The sequence below is a fragment of the Thunnus maccoyii genome, chromosome 24 (assembly GCF_910596095.1).
Source record: "Thunnus maccoyii chromosome 24, fThuMac1.1, whole genome shotgun sequence".
NCBI lineage: Eukaryota > Metazoa > Chordata > Actinopteri > Scombriformes > Scombridae > Thunnus > Thunnus maccoyii.
Window position 1 is genome coordinate 13,897,085 of NC_056556.1, and position 27,053 is coordinate 13,924,137.

The 27,053-nt window shown below is 39.2% G+C and overlaps 1 protein-coding gene across 10 annotated transcripts in view; it reads left to right on the forward strand.

The window, feature by feature from the left end:
• The first annotated feature begins 538 nt into the window (after positions 1–538).
• The window catches only part of LOC121892073, a 280,491-nt gene continuing 253,976 nt past the window's right edge, over positions 539–27,053 (forward strand). For 5 of the 10 annotated variants that reach the window (XR_006094290.1, XR_006094292.1, XR_006094286.1 and 2 more), the window contains exons 1-2: positions 539–847; positions 25,881–26,011. Coding sequence is in view for 3 of the 10 variants with exons in the window: in XM_042404865.1 (XP_042260799.1) it covers positions 774–847; positions 25,881–26,011 (205 nt within the window). In the remaining 7 variants the exon portion in view is untranslated. Of the gene's footprint in view, positions 848–13,768; positions 13,891–25,555; positions 25,724–25,880; positions 26,012–27,053 lie in introns of those variants that run through there. The other 5 variants (XR_006094287.1, XR_006094291.1, XM_042404866.1 and 2 more) reach the window with 5 other exon arrangements.

The window sequence follows — 27,053 nt, forward strand, 5'->3', positions numbered from 1 at the left end:
AGCATGAAGACAGGAAGTGACAGATAGTGAACTAACTGCTTATGGACCATCTCCAACAATTTTGCTGAGTAATGGAAGACAGGAGATTGGTCGATACTAATGAGCTGATATTAATTTAAGATGAGTCAAGTTAGGGCTTTTTGAAAGTAAAATAACAACTCATTCTTTTTTAATAAGTTTAAGAGAAATAGAAAAAAGGCCAGATTGCAAAGAGTTCTTCACTTTAATTAAATATCAGTAGACAGGCAATTAAAAACCCTTTTCGGAACATTTTGAACTACATATCATATGACTATAGTGTACAGCATCTTATCTGTGTTACCTGTGTCATGTGAGTATAAATAAGCACATCAGGTCAAAGTCAGTGGTTTTAAGATACTGTTTGGTAATTGTATTTGTGTTATTTCACTGCTTTGTCTCCCCCAGTTTCTACAAATGAGTGAAACAGCGCCCCCTTACATTAAGGGGTTTTAAATGCCAAGCCGACTGTGTGGTCAACCCCGGTATTGCACCCTTACAAAAGTCTATCTAAGTTGGGATCGTTTTTGATTAAAAAAATATATTAATTGCGGTCACGGTCATGCCACGGCGATAACTGTGAATAAACACGTCTCTGAAGAATAAATTCTGAAGCCAATTACATAAAACTCTGGCCTCTAAACAACCATTTACATAAAACAACCGGCTGATAGTTTTTTAGTTAGTTGCTAATGATATAAGTTAAACCAGCCGGCTTAGTTACGGAGAGGAGATGCTATCAGTCAACAAGCAAAATGACCGCCACAACAAGTGCAGTGGGACATTATGGACCCTTCATCCCCATGAAAGAGGAGAGACGTCAAAAAACGTGAGTCAGATACGCTTTCTGTCTGTCTGTCTGTCTGTCTCTTTGCTGGCTGCTTTCTTTGCTTATGGCTAAGAGCTGCTCTATGGCTGCTTGTGTGTATTTTACTCCTTGCAGTGTTGTTGCTGAAGCTGTTGTTGTTGCTGTTTACATACAGTAGATACACTATAGAGCCCGCCGAGGCTTTGAGTAATTTGGTAAATTACTCCAGTTTTGCATTTATTGGTTGTTCAGCCACCTGTTGACTGTGAAGGAGCCTGTGCGGAAGGTCTGCTAGCTGTTTGTGGCACTTCCTTTTGTTATTGTTTTTGTTTTTAAGCTGTGTTGTACAATGACTCATTAGCTTAAATAACTAGAATACCATTAATGTATGCTTTTTTTCCTGCTTCAAGCACATAGATGAGACTGTGTAAGTACTTGATACATGCATTGATACTTTTTAATGTTGACATAAACTTTTACAATGCATTAGTGACTGTTTTTAGTGTAGCAAAGGTGCGTTAGACAACAGATTTTGCAAAGGTGCGTTAGACAACTAGTAAACCATACGTTTACTAGTTGAATCTTATGTGGCTGTGTTGCATTACAGAATGATTCAATATGAATTTTTGAATACAATTTGTGAGTTAAATGACCCTGTTATTATTTATTTAGATGGCTTGTCTGACTTGGCTTCTGAACCTCTCCACTGCTCCAAAACAGAGTCAATTTAACAGGCCCCTCTGAAACAACAGCTGGCTCTATTCTGGCCCCTGTGGTTTAAATGAGCCAGAACTGCAACTGTCTCTCTACATACTGTGAATCAGCTCTTTCACACCAGTTTTACTCATGTTGTCATGATGCATGTTGCCCACGTTTTGAGCATTATATAGCTGAAAGATGTACTGTATCTATTATTCATTCAGGATTACAGTTAATATCCCCTAAATCTGATCCACATACTGCAACACAATCTTCTTGATTATATGGAAGGACTTAATTTTGCTGTTGTCCTCTTAAAGGACCAGTGTGTAGAATTTAGTTGCATCAAGTGGTGATTGCAGATTGAACTGAATACCCCTCCCTTCCACTTCCAAGCTGTGAAACTTGTGAAAAACGCCCTTGCTAGAGCTGATTTTTGATTTGTCCGTTCTGGGCTACTGTAGAAATATGGCGGTGCAACATAGCAGGCGCTGTGGAAGAGGATCCACTACTTATGTAGCTATGAAAGGCTCATTCTAAGATAAAAAATACACAACAATTCTTATTTTCAGGTGATTGTATGCTAATTAAAACATATTTATGAATATTATATTCCATTTCTGCCAATAGATCCCTCTAAATCCTACGCACTGGTCCTTTAAAGCTTCTTGTAATGTTAATGTATCCCTGGTTGTTGCTGCAGCAGTGATTGATCTCCCCTCAGTGATAAAATAAGGCAAAGTTTGCACTTTCCTCGACCTACCTCCTATTTCATCCGAGGTCTTGATCAGAGCACCCCTCGGAGAGAAATAAATGTCACGACCCACCATGTGAAATAATTTGCCATTATAACAGCACCGCCTCTGCCCAACCGTATTGCAAATGTCTAATTCTTAATCCACTAAGTATCACTGTAGAACAAGACTATAAAAGTGCGCTCGCAGACATCTCCGTGTGTGTGCATGTGTGAACGAGATAGAGACAGATGGGGAGCTTAATGCATGTAAAGTTCTCTTAGATCTGAGCTCTCTTGCCCACTCCAGCATGTGGGAGGAATGGGAGGATAGGAACAGATTGATAATGACTTGTAAGGGAATCGCGAGCGCTTCTGCTCACCACGCGAGCAGATTTTCCTCAGCTGGAGGAGGCTGGTTTAAGTCGGTGAGGAATTTTTAAAGGGGATACGGGTATTAATGACGCTTATAATGAGAACTGGTCGTAAATAAATGTGAAATGGCTCCGGGTGTCAGAACAGCTCAGGATTCACTTGGCTTAAGAGGCGACTTAAATCTAATTTTCCCAAATTCAAAGCTATCACGGGCCACGGCACCTCTTTTTAGTTTAAATTTATCCTCTCCGTACTGTAAACAAACAGGATTTTCTTCATATTCCTCTCACTGACCCCACCCGGTTTCATACCCTAAATAATCACAGTCATTTACAAGTCAATAAATCTTATATTCAACCTTTTAAATCTTTTATTGTATGAAGTGAAATATATATTATAGAGTGAAATAACTTCACTCTTTCCTGATGCAACTGCTGTGCCTTACTGTCAGACATGATCATATCTGCCATAACACTGTAAATTCAACTCAAAAACTGAAGAATGCTACACTTGAGTTCTGCATTTTTCCCCCCTTATTAGCATGCCAGCTCATGCAGGAAGGACAAAGTCCTCCATAATATAATTAGATCATCTTTTCACTAGGTTGTACCTTTGCTGTCACTTTCCATTAGTTGTGTTTTTGAAAATGATTTCAGGATTTAATCCAAAACGCGAACATGTAATTTATTCGAAGCCGTCATTTACTGTACGGCAGATGATTTCTTCTCTCTGATGGTCATGGAGTGAGAAACCCAACACTCTCAGTTGAATTTGAAAACCCAAGTCAGGTGAAATAAGTCTCAGAGAGATGCAGCCCAGATGCTCAAGTGTGATTAAACTGAAAGCCATATGGTCAACTAAATATCTCTTCATGCAGCTTTATTGTTTTATACACAGTACATATTTAATTGAATCCTGCCTGCATCTCCAGCTATTACTCCCATAATGTCAGTTAACAAACGTCTTTAATAAGCAGAAATTGTAATGTAGCATGGTTACAACATGCTCGTCCATTTCTTGGACATACAGTACAGTGCATACAGTACCAACCTAGCATAGCAAATAAGCTTTGCAGATTCTCCCTCTGCAATTTAACATATAAATATAAATATATATTCATTTCTGTGTGGTAGTAGCACTGAAAAATGCCCCACCCTACTGTGAGAATCTTTGCCACAGCTGCACTGCACATGAGGTGTGTGATACAGTATAATATCAGAAGGGGGCGCTCAGTATATACACAGGAAACCCCCCCCCTCCCTCTACTGCACTGTGTTTGAACCAATACTGCTTGATTATGATGTCACGTCATCACGGTATTGCATGGCTGTGTACTTTTGCAGCACCAATCTATAAAAAATACACCATACTGCTTGTAATATGTGAGGGGAGGAGAGGGAAAAACAAGTGCCCCCCCCCCACCCCACCCCACCCCACCCCAGTTCCTGCAGTGGCTCAGAGCTTGATGATTGCTGTGAAATTGTCATTAGTAAATAAAAAAAACTTGCAGTAGGCTACATGCAAAGAGGGAAAAAAAAATATTTATTTAATGGCAACCTGCTGTTGCTGTGCTTGTGTGTGTTGCTATAGGCTATTTAATTATTCTGTCTGTACTCTGCTATGACAGATATGGCAGGTACTGTGCTGTTGTATTTCCTGGACTGGTGTGCATAGTGTAAATGTCAGTGTAAATATCACGGATGCATACACCGTTGCTTCCTTTCCATCTTTATGAAGTTATAGACAATATTCAGATCTAAAGTCTGCTGTGTCCTTCCAGCAATAAACAGATCAAACTTGTCTTGTTGCTTCCATATATAAAGGCGGTTGATCGAAGGTTACTGATGACTTCATAATCATGATGTGCAGGACAATCGGTCCTGCATGATTTCCAAGATACAGAGCAACATATACACACAACAGTTGCGGAAGTGGTTAATTTTCCAAACCAGGAGATGGCGCACAACTCCTGTCTTAGCACCTAGAAATGTTATTAAGAGTTTTATCTGCATCATTGACAACACTGATTACAGATATAATTCTCCTTATACAGTAGATATGAATGTGTTAACACCTTTTTAAAACAATAAAAACACAGAACAGTTTGAGAGGGAGTTGGCCACCTACACCAGAATGGAGCAGGATTTTAAGATTAAATAGAAGGTGAAATTACACGTTTTAGGTTTTTGTTCAGTGCACTGTTTTCGCAAGCCGACACATAGAGCAAAGAATACAACCGGCTGCATCAAATTAGCATGAAATTGCAGTGTAGAGAAGTTTCACCCTCAACTAAATAATAGAGATTTAAATCTCTTATAACATCTATAAAAGTTTCCTCTTGTGTTGGGACTACTTAAAGCAGCTCAGAATGGGCTCATTTAAGTGCAGAAGTTTTTCCAAGATGATCATATAAAAAAAAAAAAAAGAAAAGTTTTTCTTGAGAGACAGACCTTTTTTGAAGAACTTCCTTAGAGAATGATGGATTTAAAAAGCAGACTCCTTTTGAGAGAGAGAGAGAGAAGTCTTAAAAAAAAAGAGGCACTCTCTTTGGGAGACGGACCGATCTGAAAAAGATTTCAGCTGAAAAAGACAGTAAAGAGAGCGAGAGAAGCCATTGTTGGAAAGGGGGGGGGTGGGGGGGGGGTTGCTGTAAAGCTATGCAGCCTGGCGACAGTTAGCAGGAGGAGTCCTCCTGGCTGACCCCTGTGTGGATTGACACCGCCTTTGTGTGGCAGTGAAGCATTGTGGGACCGTGGACGACTTGGGACTCCACTCACGTTCTCAGAGCCACTACAGAGGTATCTGACCGACTGCCAGACACACACACACACACACACAGACACACACACACGGACAGACACAGCCACACAGACACAGATAGCTTAGTCCCTGACTTGTGCCGGATGTTGGATTGGCACTTGCATTGTGTGGCAGTGAAACGATCTGGGGGAACTGCAAAAAAAAAAAAAAAAGGACTTGGAACGCGGCTCGCACATGCAACATACACACAAATCCAGCGCGGTGGAGATGATGGCATGCGTGTATATACAGCTGCCAGACAGCATTAGCTTGGGAGGAATTAAGAGACTGTGGCTGAAGCTTCGGGAACCATTTCTGCCTTCTCCAAGAACAAAGTCTTCCAAAACACTATACCCAGGTCTCTGTTATTTCTCCATCAATCAGAGGTCGCTGTCTGGAACGGACTGTATAGGCTCTATGCTTAGTCACAGCTCCTTAGGCGTCAGGAGTGATGTGTTTTTGCATAGGTGGTGGTGGTGTAGGGTTTATCATAATTAAACTATAGCTTTTTTTTTCTCTGTTTTTCTTTTCTTTCTTTTTTTTTATCAGAACAGAATGTGGGTTTGCTGCACTGTCACTGCCAGTCTATGCATCAAAGGAGCAGAACATTACATAAACATAAGCACTACAGTGTGGGAAACAATATTGGTACGTGCCCTGTTTTTTTTTTTTTTTTTTCTAGGCCTGTGGGATCATCTGTCTTATTTCTGCAAATAATGAGTCACCCAACATACAATGCGACATCATTAACAGCACATCGGTGAAGTCAACAGAGTGTGTGTGATCTGTATGTGGACTTCTTATCCGGATAAGGGAAAAACACATGCTAATGCTAATTATAATATCAGTAAATTAGCATAAATGCACTCTGCAAGACCACATCTGGAGGCTCCACCTGTGATCGTGATCTCAGCCAGGTGTAAATGCAATCTGTACAGTGCGACCACATTCGTAAGAAGACCACTCAGCATGTCGAGAGGTCACCTAACACCGCCTCTTCAGGCTAGCTTAAGCAAGCGACAGTGAGTGCTATAAATATTCCCTCGCAAAAAATGAATGACCCCCATCCTCGGCATCGTTATCATCCCACAAACTGCTGTCGTCCAAATCAATGATTACAATTAAGCTGAAGTAGGAAACTCTTAATTTGGTGCAACACCATTCATTGATTAGAACTAGAGCTGAAACAATAAGTTGAATGAATAAGAACATTTGTATCATTATTTTATGTAATTTTTCATACATTCCCATATAGGGGTATGTGTATTTACATCATGACAATGATTTCAACTATCTATCTCCCAGCCCTATGCAAGCCCCACCTAGATAGTTTGCATCAGATCACAGTGTGGGTATATTCAAGATAACAAGCGCACTTAATACCAGGTATTGCAAGGGCTCATGGGTTTCTGATTCTTCCATTATTTGTAGGGACACTGGGGTGCCACAAGACATTGCCGTGATTTAAGTATTTTTTTAATTGGATAAGATTTTCTTTTCCACTCCCTTTTCCACTTAATAGGTTATTTAGTTGATTGATTTCAATATAACAATGCAAAAATGTAACATACAGCTTTTTGAAGTAAATTCAGGGTTTAGTTCATACAGAATGTCTTGTTCTTCCTTTCTCCCTTTGCTCATACACATTTCATCCCCTCCTTTCATAAACATAACCCCATGGAGCATCATGAATATGAATTTGGAAGCAGGTGCCTCATTGTATGTGGCATTCGGTCTGTTTTTCTCTTCCAGAGGCATGTTTTGATGGAAGCCCTTTCTCTAATAAACACATTTTACTAACGGAAGTTCACCTCCGTTCTCCGGGGACTGAAAAAAAGCCCTTATGGGAAATGTACTAAATCACAAACTGCAATTACAAGTAGATGAGGCCGGTTGAGGGAAAATGGGCATCGTGCAAAACTGTATTACAACACCTCATCACAAAATACCTCCAGGGACTCACTGATGATGCATACTGTGTATTACAGTGTGAGAGTGCAAGGGTTGACTTTTCCTTTAGGGGTCAGTGCATTTGGATGTTTCCTAATACAATTACATGGACTGTTTTTGGTACAATATTACATACTGGTGCCACTGTTATTATGAGGGGTAACAGTAATGTGTCAGAGGCTGAGGACAAAGCAAAAGTTCATTTATGTGTTATGCCTTGGTATAATTATTATCATTATAATGGGAAGTTGGTAGCCTCTATCTCCAGCCCAGTATCCTTAGGAATTACATCCATATTGGACGATTCCGCACATCCAGTGTCAATGTTGCGTGCCAGGGATTTTAATGCAGAGTACAGGAGTTTGTGTTTCTCCAAAGATCTGCAAGTAACATTCACCTTTGTATAAACCATAACTATGATCTTTCCCTCTCCTAAACCAAGCATTTTAGTTGTCTGACCTCAACCATACCTTTATTTATTTTCCATAGCCACAACCCTTCCTTAACCTAAACCATGTCAGTGTGTACAGATATTGTAGAAAGCGAAAATTCAAAAAATGCTCCTGTTAGATTTTAAAAGTTATTATGGGTTCATAAAGACTGTTTTGTGTACACATCTAGTAATTATTTTAAGTTAAGTAGTGTAACGCTAACTCTGCTAGCTTTGCCATTTTTCTATTGGATTTCCCAGTTTAATAATATGTTGTTAGCATCATGCTAAGCAAGGATTATTGTCCTGTCAGCCAGTCCACCTGGAAACCTATTTGCAAATAGTCGAATAATCTCCATGTTACTTTCATAAGGAGAAAAGTGCTACATCAATAGTTTTCCAGGATTAATCCATTATTTCCTGTGGCAGGAGGGACAGACTAACAAATCACCTGTGAAAATGGGGGATAATTTGTACTCAAAACACCCTCGCTGTTTTCACAACTTTGAGCTCGCCCAACCTAATGGAGACTGCTAGGTCTATCTGCACTCAATGTTTACTGAGCGTTTATGGAACGTACTGAACGGTTAGTGAATCAGTGTTTCTCCCATAATTATAACAACGAGAGGCCAAAAAAAAATTTTTTAATGCCAAAAATGAGCCAAATATCCATTCATTCAGAAATCAATAGCGTTTGGGAGTCTCTGTGCAGCGATGATTTCATCGTCGATGTCTAAAAGGTCAAGATCCTACACTTCCCATAATGCATCTGAAAAGTGTGTGTGTGTGTGTGTGTGTGTGTGTGGGGGGGGGGGGGGGGGGGGGGGGGGCACTTGAGTAATTTTCTTAAACTTGATAAAGTTCTTCTCCATCATCACCAGGAAAGTGTACGAGCAAAAAGCTCAGTGCTTCCTCCTAGTGAGAATCTTGTGAAATGCAACTTACTCTTACAGCTAATTTATCAGTCAGTTGTTAAATGTTAATATCATACATTACAGTAATTTATTACCTATATTCATGATAATGTCATTGAAATTTATTACATTTATATCTGTTACAATTCCAACTTAGTTTTAAAAGGTTGGTACTTAATAGCCAATTGACATTGAGCACCATGTGTGCCATGGCATGGAAAGTGATAGCTTTATGCTAGTTTGCACAGGCAGTGCCAATTACTTTTTATGAATTCAGTCCTTTTCCATGAAGTGTGCTTTGTTTAAAATTGGCAAAATAAGAAATCCTCGCCCATAAATGATTCTCATTAGCAGTCTATAAATAAAGGATTCAGAACCAGGGCTCAATAATTATTATGAGGGGAGCCGTTTCAATTTACATTTTCAATTAAGTGGATTATGAGTTCATTGGCTCCTAACCCTTGCTGAAACATCCACACTCACACACACAAGCGCTGAGGTAAAATATCTCCCAGTGCTGAAGTGGAAGTCTAAAAGACACTCCACTTCAATGTCTGCCTGTGAAGATGCTCAGTCATCCAGCTCATGGTATATCTATGAGGGCTAAGTCAAGGGCAACAGGACTTGCTTTAGATTCCTGAAGACGTTTCGCCTCTCATCCAAAAGTCCTCTTCAGCTCTGACTGTTGCTTGATATGTGTTACATCATTTTATATATATATATATATATATATATGATCAGTGCATTGCTGTAGTTTTTTATGTTTTTTGGGGGTTTCTTGTAAACTTAGTCAGCGCTGTATGAGAACAGCTTGCTTTAGAATCACTCCTAAGCTGAAACGTTTAATTTTGAACCACATTTCAACTTGTAATTATGATCCCACACTGTCTTCTCCAGTATAACAGAATAAGAATCATCCAAAAAGAAAAAAAGTACCCTACAAAAGGCTAAGAAAAAGCTTAAGTGACTGAGGATTTAAATTAACAATCGTCAGCTTTAGACAAATACCATGTCTGTCTCACTGCGCTAGTAGCTCGACATCTCTGACTCAGTGAAAGACTCGAGTTGCTAGAAAAAAGAACAAACATCCTCAATTAACATAATCTTGTCTTAAACTAGTTTTTGGGGAACAGATGTACTTTACAAATGAGTCAAAAAAAAAAAACACAGTTAAAAGCGACAACAAAGACGATGAGGTAAGAATGTAAATGCCAGAATAGTTCAAAATCCCAAAAGTCAGAGATACTCTTACTGTACAGCAAATGTGACATATTTATTTGAATTTTATTGTCATTATAATAAGATTTGAAAAACCCACCACAAGGAAATTCAGTGGATTAACACAAATATTGAACTGACATTAAAGCAATGCCAAAGACTGTTTTGTAATTTAGGAACTGGCATCAAGTCAGACTTCTCTGAACAACCCTAATCCTCCTTGATGAAACTGATATTATCACACACTTGCTGGCCATCTGTTCTTACCTTTACACATCCAAAACAAGATGTAACCCAGACAAGAATATTATTTTTCTCATTTTATTGTTATTATGAATAAAATAAAATACTGTCACGGTTGCTCTTATAACCTCGAAAGCACCTCAAACTTGTCCAATTAATCAAAATTATTATGGCGGGCACGCATATAAATCATTAATACGTAGACAAAGCTGACATCAATAAAAATCTAATGGCCTTAATGAGTGAGGGGAGAAAAAAAGAGATAAGAGCAGATGTTCAAAATGAAAACCTCATCAACAACAGTTATGTAAAAAAAAAAAAAAAAAAAAAAAAAAAGTCATTTTAGGGAGGAGACACCGGATGGTGCTGTTGAACCGGAGAAAACGGCGGAGAAAAGCACACGTGTGAGATGCAGAGGGAGAGTTAGATAGAGGAGAGATACAGCGAGAGGGGGCGAAGGGCGAGAGAGATACAGAGGCAAGGCGAAGGAGCTAAAGAAGTAAAGAAAGAAGAGAGGGGATGGAGGGTGGAGGGTGGGAGGAGGGTTAGAGAAGCAGAGGCAGAATATTTCCCTAGTTTGAGGAATTGGTAGTGAGAGAGCGGGTAGGAAAAAGGGGGTAGTGGGTGGAGGGTAAATGTGGCATAAACATCATATCAGTCTCCCCGCTGCGTTAATTATATCCATTATTACCCTGCTAGTTTCTGGGTCAGATGAATTTTTATTCACATCCTTGGAGGAGAAATTACAGAAAATTACAAAAAAAAAAAAAAATACCTTAGATCTTATTGAAGAGGACCAGGCCTTGTTTATGGGTAATTGTGAAAAAGCAATATACCGCTCTGTGAAAACGTGTTTACCAGTTGAGCTCTCCCTAAGGGCCATGCCACGGAGCGAGACACGCAGAGAGCATTGTCCTCCCCTTGACTATTAGTCTCTCGCCTCCCCCTCCTTTCTCTCATGCAACATACTGTACAGTACAGCGTCCCTTAGAGGCAAATGAAATTGTACTCTGCACATTTTGACAGCACCATGAATTGCATTTAATTACACCAGAGGAGAATGATATAATCACTTTCAAGCAGTAGGGGTTGCTGAGCCTGTCACTCTATGTGTTTGTGCGTGTATATATATGCACCTCTGCAAGTTTCCCAGTCCGTGTAAGCACCTGAACGTGTGTGTGTGTATGCGTGTGTTAGTGTGTCTACGTGCAAATCCCCCAACACGGCAGAGTCAATCTGTGTGTTCTGCCTTTCGATGAGCAGATATTTGAACACTAACAGCTTGTCAGCCGCGTGTACAGGTTTGCAGACGGAACAGACCACCAAGCGATGTTCTGCTAGGTGACAACAACCTCTGGGAGAATGATGTAACACTGAAAGGAGGGGGGAGGAGGAGGAGGGGCGGGGGGCTGAAGGAGAGGTGGGGGATCCACACGTGAAGACAAACACACACACACATGACTAGATGCATACAGATAGAAGTCGCAGCACGGTGGGGTACAATGTGTAACGGATCAGCTTGTTGTCAAATTGGTGAGACTTGCTTCTAAGGCTGCTTCTTAAAGCATCTAAACCAGGGATGATGCAGCAAATCTATAATGACTGCAACACACACACACACAAGCACGAATCATTTATTTATGACCGCATAAATCAAGTAGCACGGGCGAGATAAACAGTAAAGATGATTTTGTGAGATCTGTCAGTTACACGGTACGCTACAAATAAAAACACAAAATCACGGATAACAGAGGTAGTCGTGAATCTGCCAGTTATACCTGACACCTGCCCGTTTACGTTCCTAACTGCGCGGCTCTCCTCTGTGATATACTCATCATCTGAAGGCTCCAGACCCGGCTTCCCCCAGAGAGAATTAAAAACACGCAGTTGGCACCTGTAAAACGTTCCATGTGGGATGGAAATAGCAATTAGTTAAAGCAGCAGAAGGCCCCTTTTTAACAGCACAACTAAACTCAAAGTGTAATTTCAGACATCTCTTGGTTTAAATATAAAATACGCTTCTCTGAAACAGATCCAAATATGAAGCACTCAGCAGTCTTCACCATTCAGCCTGATAGCTTTTCACTCATCATCACTCATTCACTTTATCCCTTAAGAGGCACATACATAATTGAAATGTAAGATGCATAATACTTGGCACCTTGTAAACATGTATTTAAATGTTACGAAACTAACGCTAGACATATAAATAAAACCTGAAAGCCGAGGCTGCTAATGGCTTTGCTGTTTCTTACATTAAAATGTGTCCCTGCACTGTTTTGTCCATTATATTCCAACTGCTGGAATGTTAATTAATGGCGTATTTTTCTAAAGAATATTAGAGGTAAAGACTGTGTGTGCTTTTATTAAAAAAAAGTTCAGTGCAGAATACTTCTCAAATGCTGTAATGTCACATAATACAAAACATTTTTAACAAAAACTATATACTACACATATGGAGGAGTACAAAAAAACCTTTTTTCAACTGATGGTGAACGTGCATCTCTACTAAATGCTCCAGATGTCCATTTACAGTAAAAATGCATGCAATCCATTAAAGTGAAATAAAAGACATGGTTATTACACATACTATCTTAAAACTCAAGAAATAAAACATTGTACATATAACAAATCAAATGATTTGAACTAGATTGATAAATAAACTTTAAAAATAAGGAAAGGTCATATAGGCTAATATACAGTGCAGTTTTGTAGAATTCGATCAAGGCAATTGATCTTCCTGTTGTTGTTCCTGTTGTGGAAGTTGTGAGTATTTCCTATACATTTCAATCTGGATACACACTTTCCCCTTTTGAGCTGCTGCACTGACCCTAATAATCAGAGCTAAGTGGTAAATGTCCACAGCTGTTTATTGTGTTTCAGTCGAATTCTAATTAGCAGTATTAGCAGTGTCACCATTGATTAACCTAATGAAAGATGAAAAAATGTAGAAAGTGTTGGGTCATTATTTGAGCTCCACTCAACCTCGCCTTAACTAGCCTTCAAAACTTTTAAAACACTGATGAATCCTTGAAGACTAGAATTGAAATGGAGATAACTTACAATTCCAAATAAAAAGAGACCTACGTTTACAACAGCAGCACAAAGGCACTATTTTTTTTATGTTTTCACTACAAATTTGATTATTTTCAGAGGCTTAGGATTCTGATTAAATCCTGCATTATGAACTTAAACTCCCCTAATCTCCCCATTCTGTCAACCAACTCAATCAAACATCAGTTTATAATGCAAGCCTGCTTTAATAACGCATAGGTCATGTTCATTTTTATAGTCTGACAGTATGCTATCGTATGAGTGTTCTTTTTATTGCGTTTTTAAGATATTAAAAACAGCACAAACTGAATTTAAAGTCAACAGAGCCGCTAATTTTTAAAATCTGTATAACTTGGCTGGATTGGGTCCTTTTTTAATTGAGTCTTTTTAAAAACATGTTAACTGCACTAAATCTACTCAATAGCATTCATGAAAGTAGATTAAATTCTGTTAGTTTACCCAACTTGAGTTTGAAATATGTTATGAAAGGAAATGGATCCCTAACATCCACTCATTTCTGTCCTCAGATGGATAAGCTTCACTCTAGTTTGTTAACATTCACATGGATTGGATGGGTCGGTTTGAGGTCTACCACTTCTTTATGATCGGCTGCATCTCTTCTGTGTGTGCTTGGTAACATGGCAAGCTGGTAGGTACAAGAAAGCCCTGCACACTTGTCATATGCGCTGATGCGTCACGGCTGTTCGACTGGGCCAGAGGGCAGGATTGGAACTGACCGAGGCTTAGCTGGCTCAACATTGACTGTACACAAAGAGAAGCGTATTTGACCACTTTTCCTGCCATAAATTACAAGTATTCAATATTGCCCTAGCATTTTTTATTCTTGGCAGGATGGGAAAAGCCTCTGCAACACTGTAGTCTTGCATTCAAATCCAGGATAATGACTTTTAGTTTGGTTGGCACCTCACCAACCTTATGGTTTTTAGGGAAGCTCTTTAGTTTGAAACTGTACAAAAATCACAATTTAACAATTAAAGGAATACTATGATTTGGAAATCACATTTTGTAGTAGGTCTTACATGCTGTTTTTGTGTAACTGTAGTAAAAGCAACTCTGTTTCCTAAAAATACATTCATATACAACTAATCTGTAATTGCAAACAAGTCTTTTAGGAAATGTAGTGCCCCCCAAATCACATTATCTGTCAAAATAATGAATTGTTTATATAGAACGGATTTGTGAACTGGTCACAGCCAGCACAAAATATTCATACTATACATACCTGCACAACATTGACTGTCAACTTACTTCATTTGTTTTTCCTCAATTATCTGCTCCCAGCAGCTAAAACATACTCGATTAAGATTCTTATGGTTATGTTTTGGCAACTCAAAGCACTTGATTGGTTAAATATTCACCACCAGCAGTCTTAATCAAGTCCTGGTAGTGATCAGTTTTTCGTCCACTTGGTTTTTATGTAGTTGGAACAAAAAACAACTATGGATATAGGTAAAAAAAAGTATGACAGGTTTGCACATCAGAGGACATATCCATAAAGTTGAACCTTTCTCAGCTTTCCCACAATGTACCTTTGAGTGTTTGAGTATTGCTGGGCGGCACAACATATTTTTCAAGGTTCACTTCACAATGAATGGTATCCTGTCCTCTCTCTGTTATTTGAATCAGTTAGGTCTGGACCGGTTATGAGAAAGCCCCTGGGAATAGACATCTTAAAGGTTCCTCCACCATTTGTTGCAATCTTTTTTTTGGAAGAACCATATTTCATGGTGTGAATCTTAACTAGACTTAAATATCCCACATAAAACCTTTTGAAAGTGCAATTATTGCTTTCTTTTTGGTATCAAAGTCTTGAGTTTTGTACACCCAACAATCAATACCAACCTCCTCCATACAACTTGTCTATGATATAAGGAGGTTACATTTCCTGGATTGGGAAAAAACCCCCAAAAGAACTAAAAACAAAACTCAACAACGTTGTCAGTGAACTTAATCAGCCCGCAAATATGTTTCCTCTAAAACATATTCGGCAAAGCAAATAAACAAGCAGGGTCCCAATAAATGAGCCTAGCTCTAATCAATAACGAGGATAAAACAGAGAAGCATGTGTATATCAGTACAAACACTGGCACACAGTGGTACAGACACACACACACACTTTTCCCACCGACCTGACAATCAGAAGCTCTGCTGTAGCTGGAGGCACATTCAATTACGATCTGTGGACTAGCTCTGTTAATTGCTGGAGAAGCTGCTAAAGACACTGACACAAACATTTGCTGTGCTTTTTGGACTGCAGAGTGTATAATGTACAAGTGTAGAAACTTGGCTCCGCTATGCTATGCTTTTTTTGTTCTTTGTTTATTTCCTTTATTGTGTGAAACACAAAGTTAGTATTTTGATTTTTGCCACCCATAATTATTGGAATCTAAATACCAATAACAAAAGCAAACATTGGAGTCCATCAAACGGGCGAATATTGGCATACGAACAGTTTCATAAGCGATTTACTGCTCCCAAAGTAGCCAGTGATGCAAGCCATTATGAAAAATCCCCAACATGAGACAGATTTGTGTAAAACAGCAGAGCCATTTCCTTCATAAAAGAAGTACTCACATAATGCACTAGAGTACTTTATTGGTGTGGTTCAAAGACATAATGACTGAAAAAGACCCTTTTAAGTCAAGCACCATGATACGTAATGATTCAAATAACTCCCTCTTAAGCAACAGAAAATAAAATGATCCTAATGAGTCCTTCCTTTCATCTAGCATGGGATAATTGGAGCTCGCCCATTTCCCCTCATTGTTAAGAGGCTTGATAGCTCATTAAGATCCTAGCTAAATGTATATATCACAGATTTTACACCTAAACGTTTGATTAAAATGGCCCCGCTGCATTTAGTATGATTGCGGCAAATTGACAGGCTGATATGTGGAGATGGATCAGGAGGAGGCAGACTATCAGCACATGGACAATTGAAGATGAAGGAGAGCTAATGACTGGCTTTTACCACAGGTTTAATAGAGGTGTGTCCCCATCAGCTGATAACTGCGGGAGATTGTGATTGAACTTTGTGCGAAATCCTTGTAAAATCTGTATGTTTCCAATTTTTTCTTGCACTTTGACTATTAAAGCATTTTACAAGTTCGTGCAGTACTTTAACAGTACGAGACATAGTAAACCAAGACCAGATTATGTACAGTCTCATGGTGCATGAGCTTTCTCAGTGGTCATCAGCGTATCTCCAACACCCACATAATCATTACTAATTTTTCTGAATCCATATGCATTTTTAAATATGCATTATGCTGTTCAATTAAAAGAACAGCATAAACAGCAGTATATGGCTGTAGCCCATGCAGAATAACATATTTTCTAACAAACATTGACATTATTTTAATGTTTTTGCATTTGGAGAAGGGACTATCAGACAAATGGCATTTTAATGCCTAAATACAAACACTTAGACATTCCACAGCTTGTTAGTGATACAATACTAATGTAACACAGATTGGGTTACATAACAAACAATAATTAACCCAGAAAAAAAAACAAAACCCAAACCCAAAAAAAGATGTTTTAAATGGAATTGACCATTTAAAACAAATGGTTATGCAGTTAGATTTTGCTGTAAAAGCTTTGCTCTTTGAGGGAACTCTCAAAGCTACAGTGATTTTGCTCAGAGAACTAATTCACCCCTAAAAATATACATGAACATTAAATCTTAAGTTAAATCAATAATATCAAGAATATAAGGAAGTGGAAGGGGTTGGTAGAGAGAGCTGCAGCAACAAGCATATCAGCAGAGTAATAGTCAGAAGTGTCTGGTTCTAATAGCCACGCTGTACAGCTACATGAATATGAATATGACATTATGAGCCATGTTCCTCTTCTGAATGATCTGATTCATCACTTGGCACAAAAATGTAATACTCAGCAGCTGCTTCAGGCACATTTGCAGATTAACTTTAAAAACCCTCCAATATTAAGGAAAGAAGGGTTAAATTAGACAGTTTTTTTTTCTTTTTACAATGATACAGCTTTGACTTTTCTTTTATGAGTTTGTATCAAAAAACAAACAGTGTTGAAGCTTCATATTGTGAGGCAGAAGAGGTGAACTCTTTCCTCTCGCCTTACATTCAACTCCTGAACATCACAGCCTTATGTAAAAGATTCATATTTAGTGCAAATAACAGCTTTCAGCATGAGAGTATATGGATATATGGATACCCAGAGTGCAGAAATGAATGTAAGTGACTATGGAAGTAAACATCATTTGACACAGCCACCGCTGTTTCATGCAGACGCCACTGATCCAAGTTGAATGATGTTACATTTCAGGTAAATGTATGTCATGTGTACATCTACTGGTGATGGCTGCCAGGGTAAATAAATTAAAACATGTATTTGTTTGCTTGTTTGTTTGTTTGTTTGATTAATTTCCCCAGTGAGCATCATGCAGTTTGGGACTATCAATAGCAAACAGCAAACAGTCAATGCCAGAGAGCATTAGCTTATTACTTTGGCAGGATGAAATAGCAGCTTCACGTCAATTAGGAGGGAATAAATGAGTCGGTGAAAAACTGCAGTTTGATGCTTCGGCATCACGGACACTTGGAGTTAACATTCAGAAGGCTTCTTGAAGGCGGGCTTCAGATTGTGGACACTGTGGTGATTTGGGCTCACGGAGAGGGGGGAAAAAAAAAAACTACAACAACCAGAGCAAATCAAACAAATTGAAGCGCCTTTCTGACCAAATGTTCTGAGCTACAAAGATTGTAGTGAGAGGATTTTAGGTCAAGGACTTTTGCCTTTGGTGCCAAGTTCTTGAGTGACATGGTTGAAAATATCAAGGGTGGGCTGACACACACACACACACACACACACACATACACATACACATTACAGCATGTTCTGCTGCTGCTGTGCTCTGTTGAGTAACTAGGGAAATGACATTCTTTGAATCAAGCATACAGAGGTCTCACACATTGGCCCCGAGCAAAATATTCTCTGCTGAATGCCATCTGTGAGTCTCTCTATCGCTTTTTCTTTTATCCCCTTTTGTATGGCTAACACTGTGTGTTTAGTGTAGGGGTCCAACACTTGGCAGGCTGTTTGCTTTGTAGAGTTTTTGGACATTTAGTGCTTCTGCATGTTTCAGGCATATGACAGAGAAGCTAAAACAGTCAGGGTTCATATTAGATATTAATGTCTACGTCTCAACCAGCAGAAAGAGGTAGCATCATGTCAATGCTAACGAATTCATCACATGGCTTATTGCAGTAGGGATGGATATTTACACTGCCTACGGCTACTTTTGTGATTATCCGCACAGTTGAGTATATTTCTGATGCAATGTGTGTTCTGAACCATGCTGACTGGGGTCATTTGTGACTTTAGCCTTTGATTGTTGTTAAAATGTTGCTGCACCGCTGAGCAGGTTGCTTCAGCACATCAGAGTCAGCCAAAGCAGCAGCGTATTGTCGTTCACGTTCGTGCTTCAGTTATTGATAAGCCACTTGTTGCATCATTGCAGATATATTATATTTAGAGGAAATTTGTAGTTTTTGCAACAGGAGATATGGACTCTTAATGCAGAGAGCTAATCTGACTTGCTACATTCTTCTGCATCTTGTGCCACATTTTCTTATTCTTACATTATTTTAGTTGATTTATAGCTTTATAGCAATGTTTCACTCTGATATTTTGATGTACTTTGAGACATATCTTGTGTTATGTTTGTCTGTACTCATTGAAAAAGAGATGTTTAATCTGAATGAAGGGCTGCCACATGTTTATTTTCATTATCGATTACTCTGTCAGTTATTTTCTCAATTAATATATTAATAGTTAGGTCTTTAAAATGTCAGAAAATGGAGAAGATAAAGATATTCAGTTTACTGTCATGTAACAACATATAAAACGTTATGATGCTCTGATAGACTAGTATGTATTACCTAATTTGATACAGTGCATTGTGTACTTGGTGAAATTTTAAGGGCATGTCAAAGCTTCAATCTTTGCTTCCTTAGTTTTAGTATCTTTTTTTAGCGGTAACCGTACACAAGCCCGAGTACCATGGCGACGGAAAAGCCTTACCCAGCTGAGGCTCAGCGTTGTCGTTAAGACTATCACTCACTTGTCACCTCGCTTTGTTGTTTGCTTTTTCCCTAATCGGGGTGACAGTAGTGGCAGGCGCAGAGTGGTTTCCAGAGAGTGAACAAACTTGTTCAGGATAACACACTGAAAGCCTTTTTGGCTTCTAGTGAGGATGTGGTGTTTGTTTGTTTTGCAGAAGTATATGTAACAAGGAAGCAGCAGTCAATGAAACAACAAAAATTGGCTGAGATGCAGAATGTCATTCTAAAGGATAAGGAGACAGTACAGTCCTGGTACTGTAGTAATGCTTTAAATACTTATCAGTTGCTAATACTGCATCTTTCTCTAGAACTAAACAGCCAATTAAAATAGTAAAAGGAATTTCCATGATGTGATGCGTCCTTGTCAGAACATTCAGAAGTTCACGGTCTCAAATCTCTAAAAAAAAAAATCCACATTTGAATGACATTTGTGACTATTTCCTCAGACAGTTTCAGATCAGCTGACTCACAGGAAACCGCACGACAATATTGTGTCACAGCATCCCCAAACAGCCTGCTGCGTCTCTGTTTGACTGTCCTGGCTGTGGCTGTTGTTTGCAGCCAGTGCAGCCTTTGTCTCTGTCCTCATGATGACAGATAAAGCACTGTGATGCTCCCTCAGAGGGATGCACACGGGGGCACACACACACACACACACACATAAATTCATCCGTTAGAGCTCACATCTTTGTTCTGCAGCGTGTGATCTGTCAAACCGTCTGTGAGTTTGGGTGTGTCTACATTTGTACGCCTCTGGAATCTAAATGAGGATTTTGCATTTATTAATGTAGATTTGGGTGTATTTTGAAGATAATATTTATAATCCAACTACTTTTTAGATGATTCCAATCTGGAAATATCTGGCTTTAATGGAGTTTAATTTGAGAAAGTTCAAAAATATCAGCAGGTTTTAATGACAATTAACATATCGCAGCGGACTGATAAATAAACTTATCAAACTGCAGCAGCTTCAGAAGCGTTGTCCTTCATGTTTGTCCTGCAGAGAGACACGGGGGTGTACTAGCCGCCCATTTTAGATAAAAAAAAAAGCTGCTGTAAAAATCAAATGCCTTTCATCCCAATAGTCATCGGACATCTCCGCCAAACAAAGCGGCGAATGTTCCGTACAACAAAGGCTTTTTCCGCAGGTTCAGGAGGGGTGTGTTTGAGAGGAGGCTGGCAGAATTAATGAACTCAGGAGAAGCCACAACAGCAATGTGAGTCAGATGGGGGGGGGATGTTGTAATGGGTGAGATCTTCACAGTGATTTGAATACAAAGGAAAGGAAAAAAAAAAAAAAGCTGTTTTGTTTGTGGAGTGCTTTTCATGACGCAAAAACAAATCAAAGGAGCATAGAAAAAGAGAAGGTAGACCACAGCAGCATAAGAGCATAGTCAATAGAAACATTGACCAAATAGCTGTAAGAACAGAATGTGAGTTGAAAATAATTATTCTTGAGAACGTCGCCCTCTCCTTCACCCCTCACCTTCCTCATGTAACAGTACTGCTATATCGCACCTGTCCACTAGTTGTCTCTGTAGAGTTATTATAGAGGTTGTTTCCTTAGCATTTTGATGTTTTTTTTCTGGTGAACCAGTTGCATGTTGTCTTCTTGTCTTGATAACAGTTTTAAAGGATAGCTCTGGTTTATTTCAACCTGGCGTATTACCTATAAATATGTGCTAACTTTGCACTCACCAGCTCCGTTATAGAGATTCTTGGAAAACAAAGACTACAAAATTACACATATCAGGGCAATCCTCCTATAGCTTACCAAATAAACCAAAAAAAAGCTGAAAGACGCTAAAGTGGTTTGCCAATATAAAAATGTTGATTATAGCCGCTTTAATTCCACTTCCTTTGACTTCTGTGGCTGCTTTTTGTTCTTAGACGTGTTCTCAGTTGTCACAGTTTAAGTTAAAGAAAGTTAAGCAAATAATAAAATAGTTTTTCATTTCTTTATCAATAATAAATGGAAGCATACAGAGTAATGACTTTGTTTGAGCATACTTAAACAAGCTGTTTCCGTTATAGGGCAATTTCACAGTTTAGAAACCACTACAAATGGTAACCTTTTCACTGAAGCCGTGCAACATGACAGTAATCACGTCAAATGCGCACTACAGACTTTCATTGTACAATTCTATAATTTTTATGCTGATTGATTTTCATCTTAACTACTATCTACTATCTGTTTTGGTTGCTGTGCTTTCTTATGTTCACCTTTTTTTGAGTGTTAATTTTCTATGGATGGCAATTAAGAGAGCACAACAAACTAAGCATCTAATTGCACAGTTCAGTTCTCTCTGTGCATATGAGAAAGCTTTGGATCTTGAATCTAAACGGTCATGTTCTCAGCCGCAAGTTCTAAAATGAAAGTTTTGATGATTTGTGTGGAATTTTTATGCGACTGTTGCATCTCTGAGATTCTTCACATCAGTCATGCCTGATGTGTTGTCGACCCAGCCTCAGTTTAGAAATCTCATGAATGCTATTAAGCATTTGAATAAACTCAATTCCCCCTACTTAGCATGGATGACGATATTTTCCGTATTATCCTCAGAATTGATTGTATCAAGCCGGTGTAGATTGTACAAAGATGGGCCTTCAGTGGAACAACAGTCTTGCCTGTTGAGAGCTACGTCTGCCACAGTGGCATGACTCCATTAACAAATGCAATCTCAGAGATCATAACTAATCTTTAGAATTAATTAAAAATCTTTTTTTTTTTTTTTTTTTTTTTTTCCTGTGCATTCGTGTAATTGAGCTAAATTCTGCAAATCAACAAGATACTCTCCTCTTCTGTTTATAATTGTTTCATTATGCACAGCCATGGGTGTTAACTAGGAAGAATTGATTGTAGCAGCTGGCGATACGGTCGACCTGATGAGGCTACCGTCGACTGTGGCGGGAAATTGTCAGGCTCCAGTCACCCACTGTTTCCCAGCCACTCCGACCTATCCAGGCGACAGACTAATTAGTTTGCCGATTACGTTTCCAGGCAAATAACCACTGCCTTAAAAATAATCATCACTGTCATGCTGCATGGCCAGTAAAGGTTTCTCTATCTATCCGTCTGTACCTCCACACCATATTGTTGCTGTTAACCTTAACGTAGAGATAATGGCAGCTCTTTGCCACAACATGACATTTACCTTACAATCAATAACACCGACAATAAAAATAACTTCAATCCGGAATCCGTAAGGTTGCCGCCGGGGTCGCGCCACCGTCCCTCTCATTCCTCTCCCACACCTTCGTTACCGTTCGCTTTTATTACCCCGCGTCAGCGCTTGATCCCTCCCGCTCTCTGTATTTCTCTCTTTTCGCCCAGCCGAGCCGAGCTGACACACGCTGACACTAACAAGCGGCGCGCTTCGGATCTCCTCAACCCCGAGTGCCATAAACGCACCTGGCTTTGACGCGAGGCGCGGGCACAATAAGTCATTTAGCCGTTTCGGTTCATTGAGCAGGCCGTTCGTTAGTTAGCCCCAGGGTAAAGCTGTCTGCAGGAGGCAAGGGAGAAAAGGAGGTTTGTGTTATTCTATAAATCTTAAGAAAAAAAAGAAGTTTTAACCTTTGTATTATGAGAAGAAATAATAATGCTGCACATGTCAAAGAGAGCTAAATAAAGTGCAGTGTTTATTTAATGAGGAGGACAGTGGACTAATTGTAATTCTCATGCGTTTGGTTGAAATCTCTGACTGACTTATATTCTAAATTAAACAGTAAATTCCCAATTATTGCTCAGAGCTTTTATTCACCTTTTTTCACTCCCTCTCTTTTCCCCTCAAGAGGCCTCGAAGGCGTTATGCTCGGACGACCTCGCTGTCGAAGTGTTAAAGAAAAACATTAAAAGAAGAAGAAGGAAAAAAAAAAAGAAATCAACACTTAACAAGCGAACTAGATAAACAGAAGCATTACAGCAAAAAAAAATATCGGCTGGATATGACACGTCGTTAAAAGGTTACCTTGCTTTGTTTTCCTTTCTCCGTGAAGAAGTGAGAGACTACCGCGCCATGAAATATGATGTTATTACACCTCTCAACCAATTCTCAACCCAAAACCGCATTACAGCTGGACAGATATGTCACTTGCGTTGAGTGATGTTCCCTCTGTGTCTGTATTGCAGAATGTTTAACCTTATTCTGCTCACCTGAAAGGACATACAACGTAGCAGAGATTGTAATTTATTTAAATCTAATTCATGCTCTTTCAGATGGATGAAACGGCTCAGGAGTTTTGACATCGGGGCCTCTGTGACCTTCTGACTTTGGACCAAAGATTTCCTCCATCAGTGCGTGTGTGTGTATGTGTGTACATTGTGTGTGTGTTTTTGGGTGTATGATAATATGCAGTACTTCTTGCTAATAGCTAAATATAAATGAAAGTTAACTGTTTTTACAGTGCCTCTGGAGAGCATCTACTGAAACATGGTACTGAGTTGCATTATGGGAATATTGAGTATTATGGGATTATTGTAGAAATTAGTGTTTTTGGAGCTACTAGGGACAAAAAGTCAAGTTTAAAAAAAGAATGGTCAAAATCGGTGCAGGTGAGATAGATACATTAAAGTGTACCACAGTATAGTAGTATTACATAATATAGTATACAGTCCAGTAGTATTATATAACAGTAGAGTACCCCTTTAAACACAAATGTGCTGCTCCTTTCTGTTTATTCCATCTGTATCCGCACATTTTAAATTCAAATCAAACCCGGCAAAGCTATTAATATAAATGCAATACTATGTAAATGAATGTGGTAATTCATACATAACATAAATCTGTTCTGCTCACATGCAGAGTAGATACTAGTAAGAAGCAGCAGCGCGCTCTCCCAGATGTAAGGTCCACAGCTGGACTTGTCTTGCATAGTATATCTGAGGCGTAGTAGTGTTGTAAATGCATGAAAGAAGAAAAAAATACCATGTGTTTTTTTTAGAATACAGTCATAAAAATGGAGTCAAACAAACGATGGAGACAAACCACTACAAAGATGGTTGTAGATATAAGTTTCTACAGAAATATGTAAAATAGGACGTACTGAAATCTGGCAGTGCATCTGTTCCGCATGAACGTGTTACATTAATGTGTTGTTACCGCATAACCTGAAGCTGAAATTATGTGTGAAGTAAAACAATGTCAGCGATACCACATGTTTATAATGTTGGTTTTTTCGTAAAGCGGCGTCAACGGAGCAACAGTGTTACCGCACACATCAGCAGACACGTGTTTGTATCATGACCCAGAAGAAGCTGATACACTGTGTATGTTTTTATAGCTGAGCTTGATTCTGTAATTATCTACCGTATCTGTCTGTCAGGGGAGGAGAACTGTGGTACAATGAAACCAGTTCCAGAAAACGACTTTGAACTGGCTCACCTCCATAGCTAGTTTTGCTGCTGCCACACTGCTGCTGTTGTAGAAAAGACACACTGCCATCTCTTTTTATCTTCCTTGATTTGAAAGTTGTTACAGCCATTAAAGCGTTGAGCGTGTTTCCTGACCGTGTCCCTGAGAAATGTCACATTCCTGTAGTAAAATTCTGAGTTTCAAAATAGGACCTCAAAACTTTCTAGTTATAGTTTCTATTTAACACGAGGCATCCAATAATGTGTTTCTCTTTCAACTCATCACAAACAAGGCCAAAGTGTGCACACCGCACCAAATGAGCTGCGTTTTTAATTTTCTCTTCGTATTAACTCTTCCATTAATCACCTCGCGTCATGTCTACGCACGTGCACGTGTGAGACGGTGTCATCCGTGAGCACAGCGGCCCTCTAGATCATTAATCAACTCAAGGCGAGCCAGCCAGGGGGCTTCCAAAATGTCAAGGGGGGAAGGCGAGAGTTTGCTGCGCTCTGCGCCGCTGCGTGCTCCTACACCAGGGAGCTGATCGCAGCTCATCACTCCCATCGGCCTCTGATGGTGGGGAATAGCGGCGGGAGAGCAGAAGAGGGGATGTGTGTGTGTGTGTATGTGTGTGAGTGTTGGAGAAAACCCAGTAAATCTGCAGGAGTTGGCCAACTTAATCACAAAAACCAAGCGCATTCTCTCAATATTATGCCAGGCTAAAATTAAACTTTTAACAGCTTTGTAAACTGTTCTGAACTCATATCAGAAAGATAATAAGCTTCGATTTCACACTGAGTCTGAAAGTAGCTCTCAGTTTTTTTTTATTTTGGTGCAGCTCAGGTTCCAAACATCTATTTAACATCACAATGCTTGCTGTGATAAGGTGACAGTAGGAAAGGAGCGAAAGGAAGACGAGAATAGAAGAGGAGAGAAGCGGCGGTGCGCAAAAAAAAAAAAGCCAGTGGATTTTACAGAAGGCCAACAACCTGTCAGTTTAAAAGAGGTAAACACAATTTTGAATACTATTAATCTCAGAGCATGATATTAAAAAATCAAATTGGGGATGAAAAAAAGTCATGAAGGACCATTTTGAGCATAGAGAATTCTAATATTCAGAAGTCATTTGACAGTGAATTTATTTTTCTTTTGTTGTTAAACAGCAGAAGAGGTGCAGGGACAGAACGGAGAACAGTAACAAAGGAATACATGAGCAGGGAGGATAAAGTCCAAGGTCGGCGACAAGAGCAGAGGTTAGGAGAGACCTTTCTACCGACGAGGAGACACTGCAGAGGTGACAGAGATTATGAAGATTCTAGCAAGCTGTAGGGGAATTAAAGGGAAATTCCAGCTTCTACTGATCAAGTTAATTGCTGTGATCTGGGAACACAGTGACTAGAAAATCATTCAGATGAGGTCAGTCAGTCAGACGAACAACCCCCTAGTTAGCAAATCTTATTTTGAAACCGACCTCTCTCGAAAAGGGCTCGAATATTCTCTCCTGCATGCAGTAAACAGTGATGTTAGTTATTAAAAGTTTTGTATCCAATTGCAGGCTGTCAGGAGACATTACACACCCATAAACTAAAAGTGGGATCGTGTCGACAGCGTCTTTCTCTGGAGTTTCAGTCAGCACCGTCAGACTCACGGGTAGCCACAGCAGCCTGGAAGGTCATCGTCTCATAACGAGCGAGTGTCGATTTTTAGCAAAAACTTAAATGAAGCTAAAATGAATGAATCATTTTATTGGATAGATGGTTAATCCATCAGTCCATTTTATACTGCTTAGGTCGCGTTCATTTAATTAATGATATCATTAGGAAATATTGTTTTATACTGCTGGGAAGTAGAGTGAGAGAGAGAAAAAGTGCTATAATGATGAATAATTGTAGGCCGTATTATCCCTACTGGTTTTCCTTCATTCTTTCATATTCTTGGCAGTGTGACCGTGAAAGAGGTATTAAATTGTACTGGTATTAAAAAAGGTCTTAAAAAGTCTTATTTATATCTTGGGTGAACCCTGCACAAACCCTGTCCTGGTTCAGCGTTGAGCGACTGTGCTTTCTGGTGATTGTGTGTGAACAGTTTTGCTGTGAAACGAGGGACTGTTAACCAACATTTCGGCTTCCCTCAATTTTAGTTTTAATTTAAAAATGGCAAAGATAACTTGCCATGTCTGACTACTCCTGTTTTTTGCCCCATTGGACATGTTTGTTGGCCATACTTACCATATTTTTTTTACCAAACAATTCCAAAAAACAAGTTTTCATAAGATCTAAACTAAAGCAAAATGCATGGAATGTATTTGCTAAGCTATATTTAAATAACCCCACATC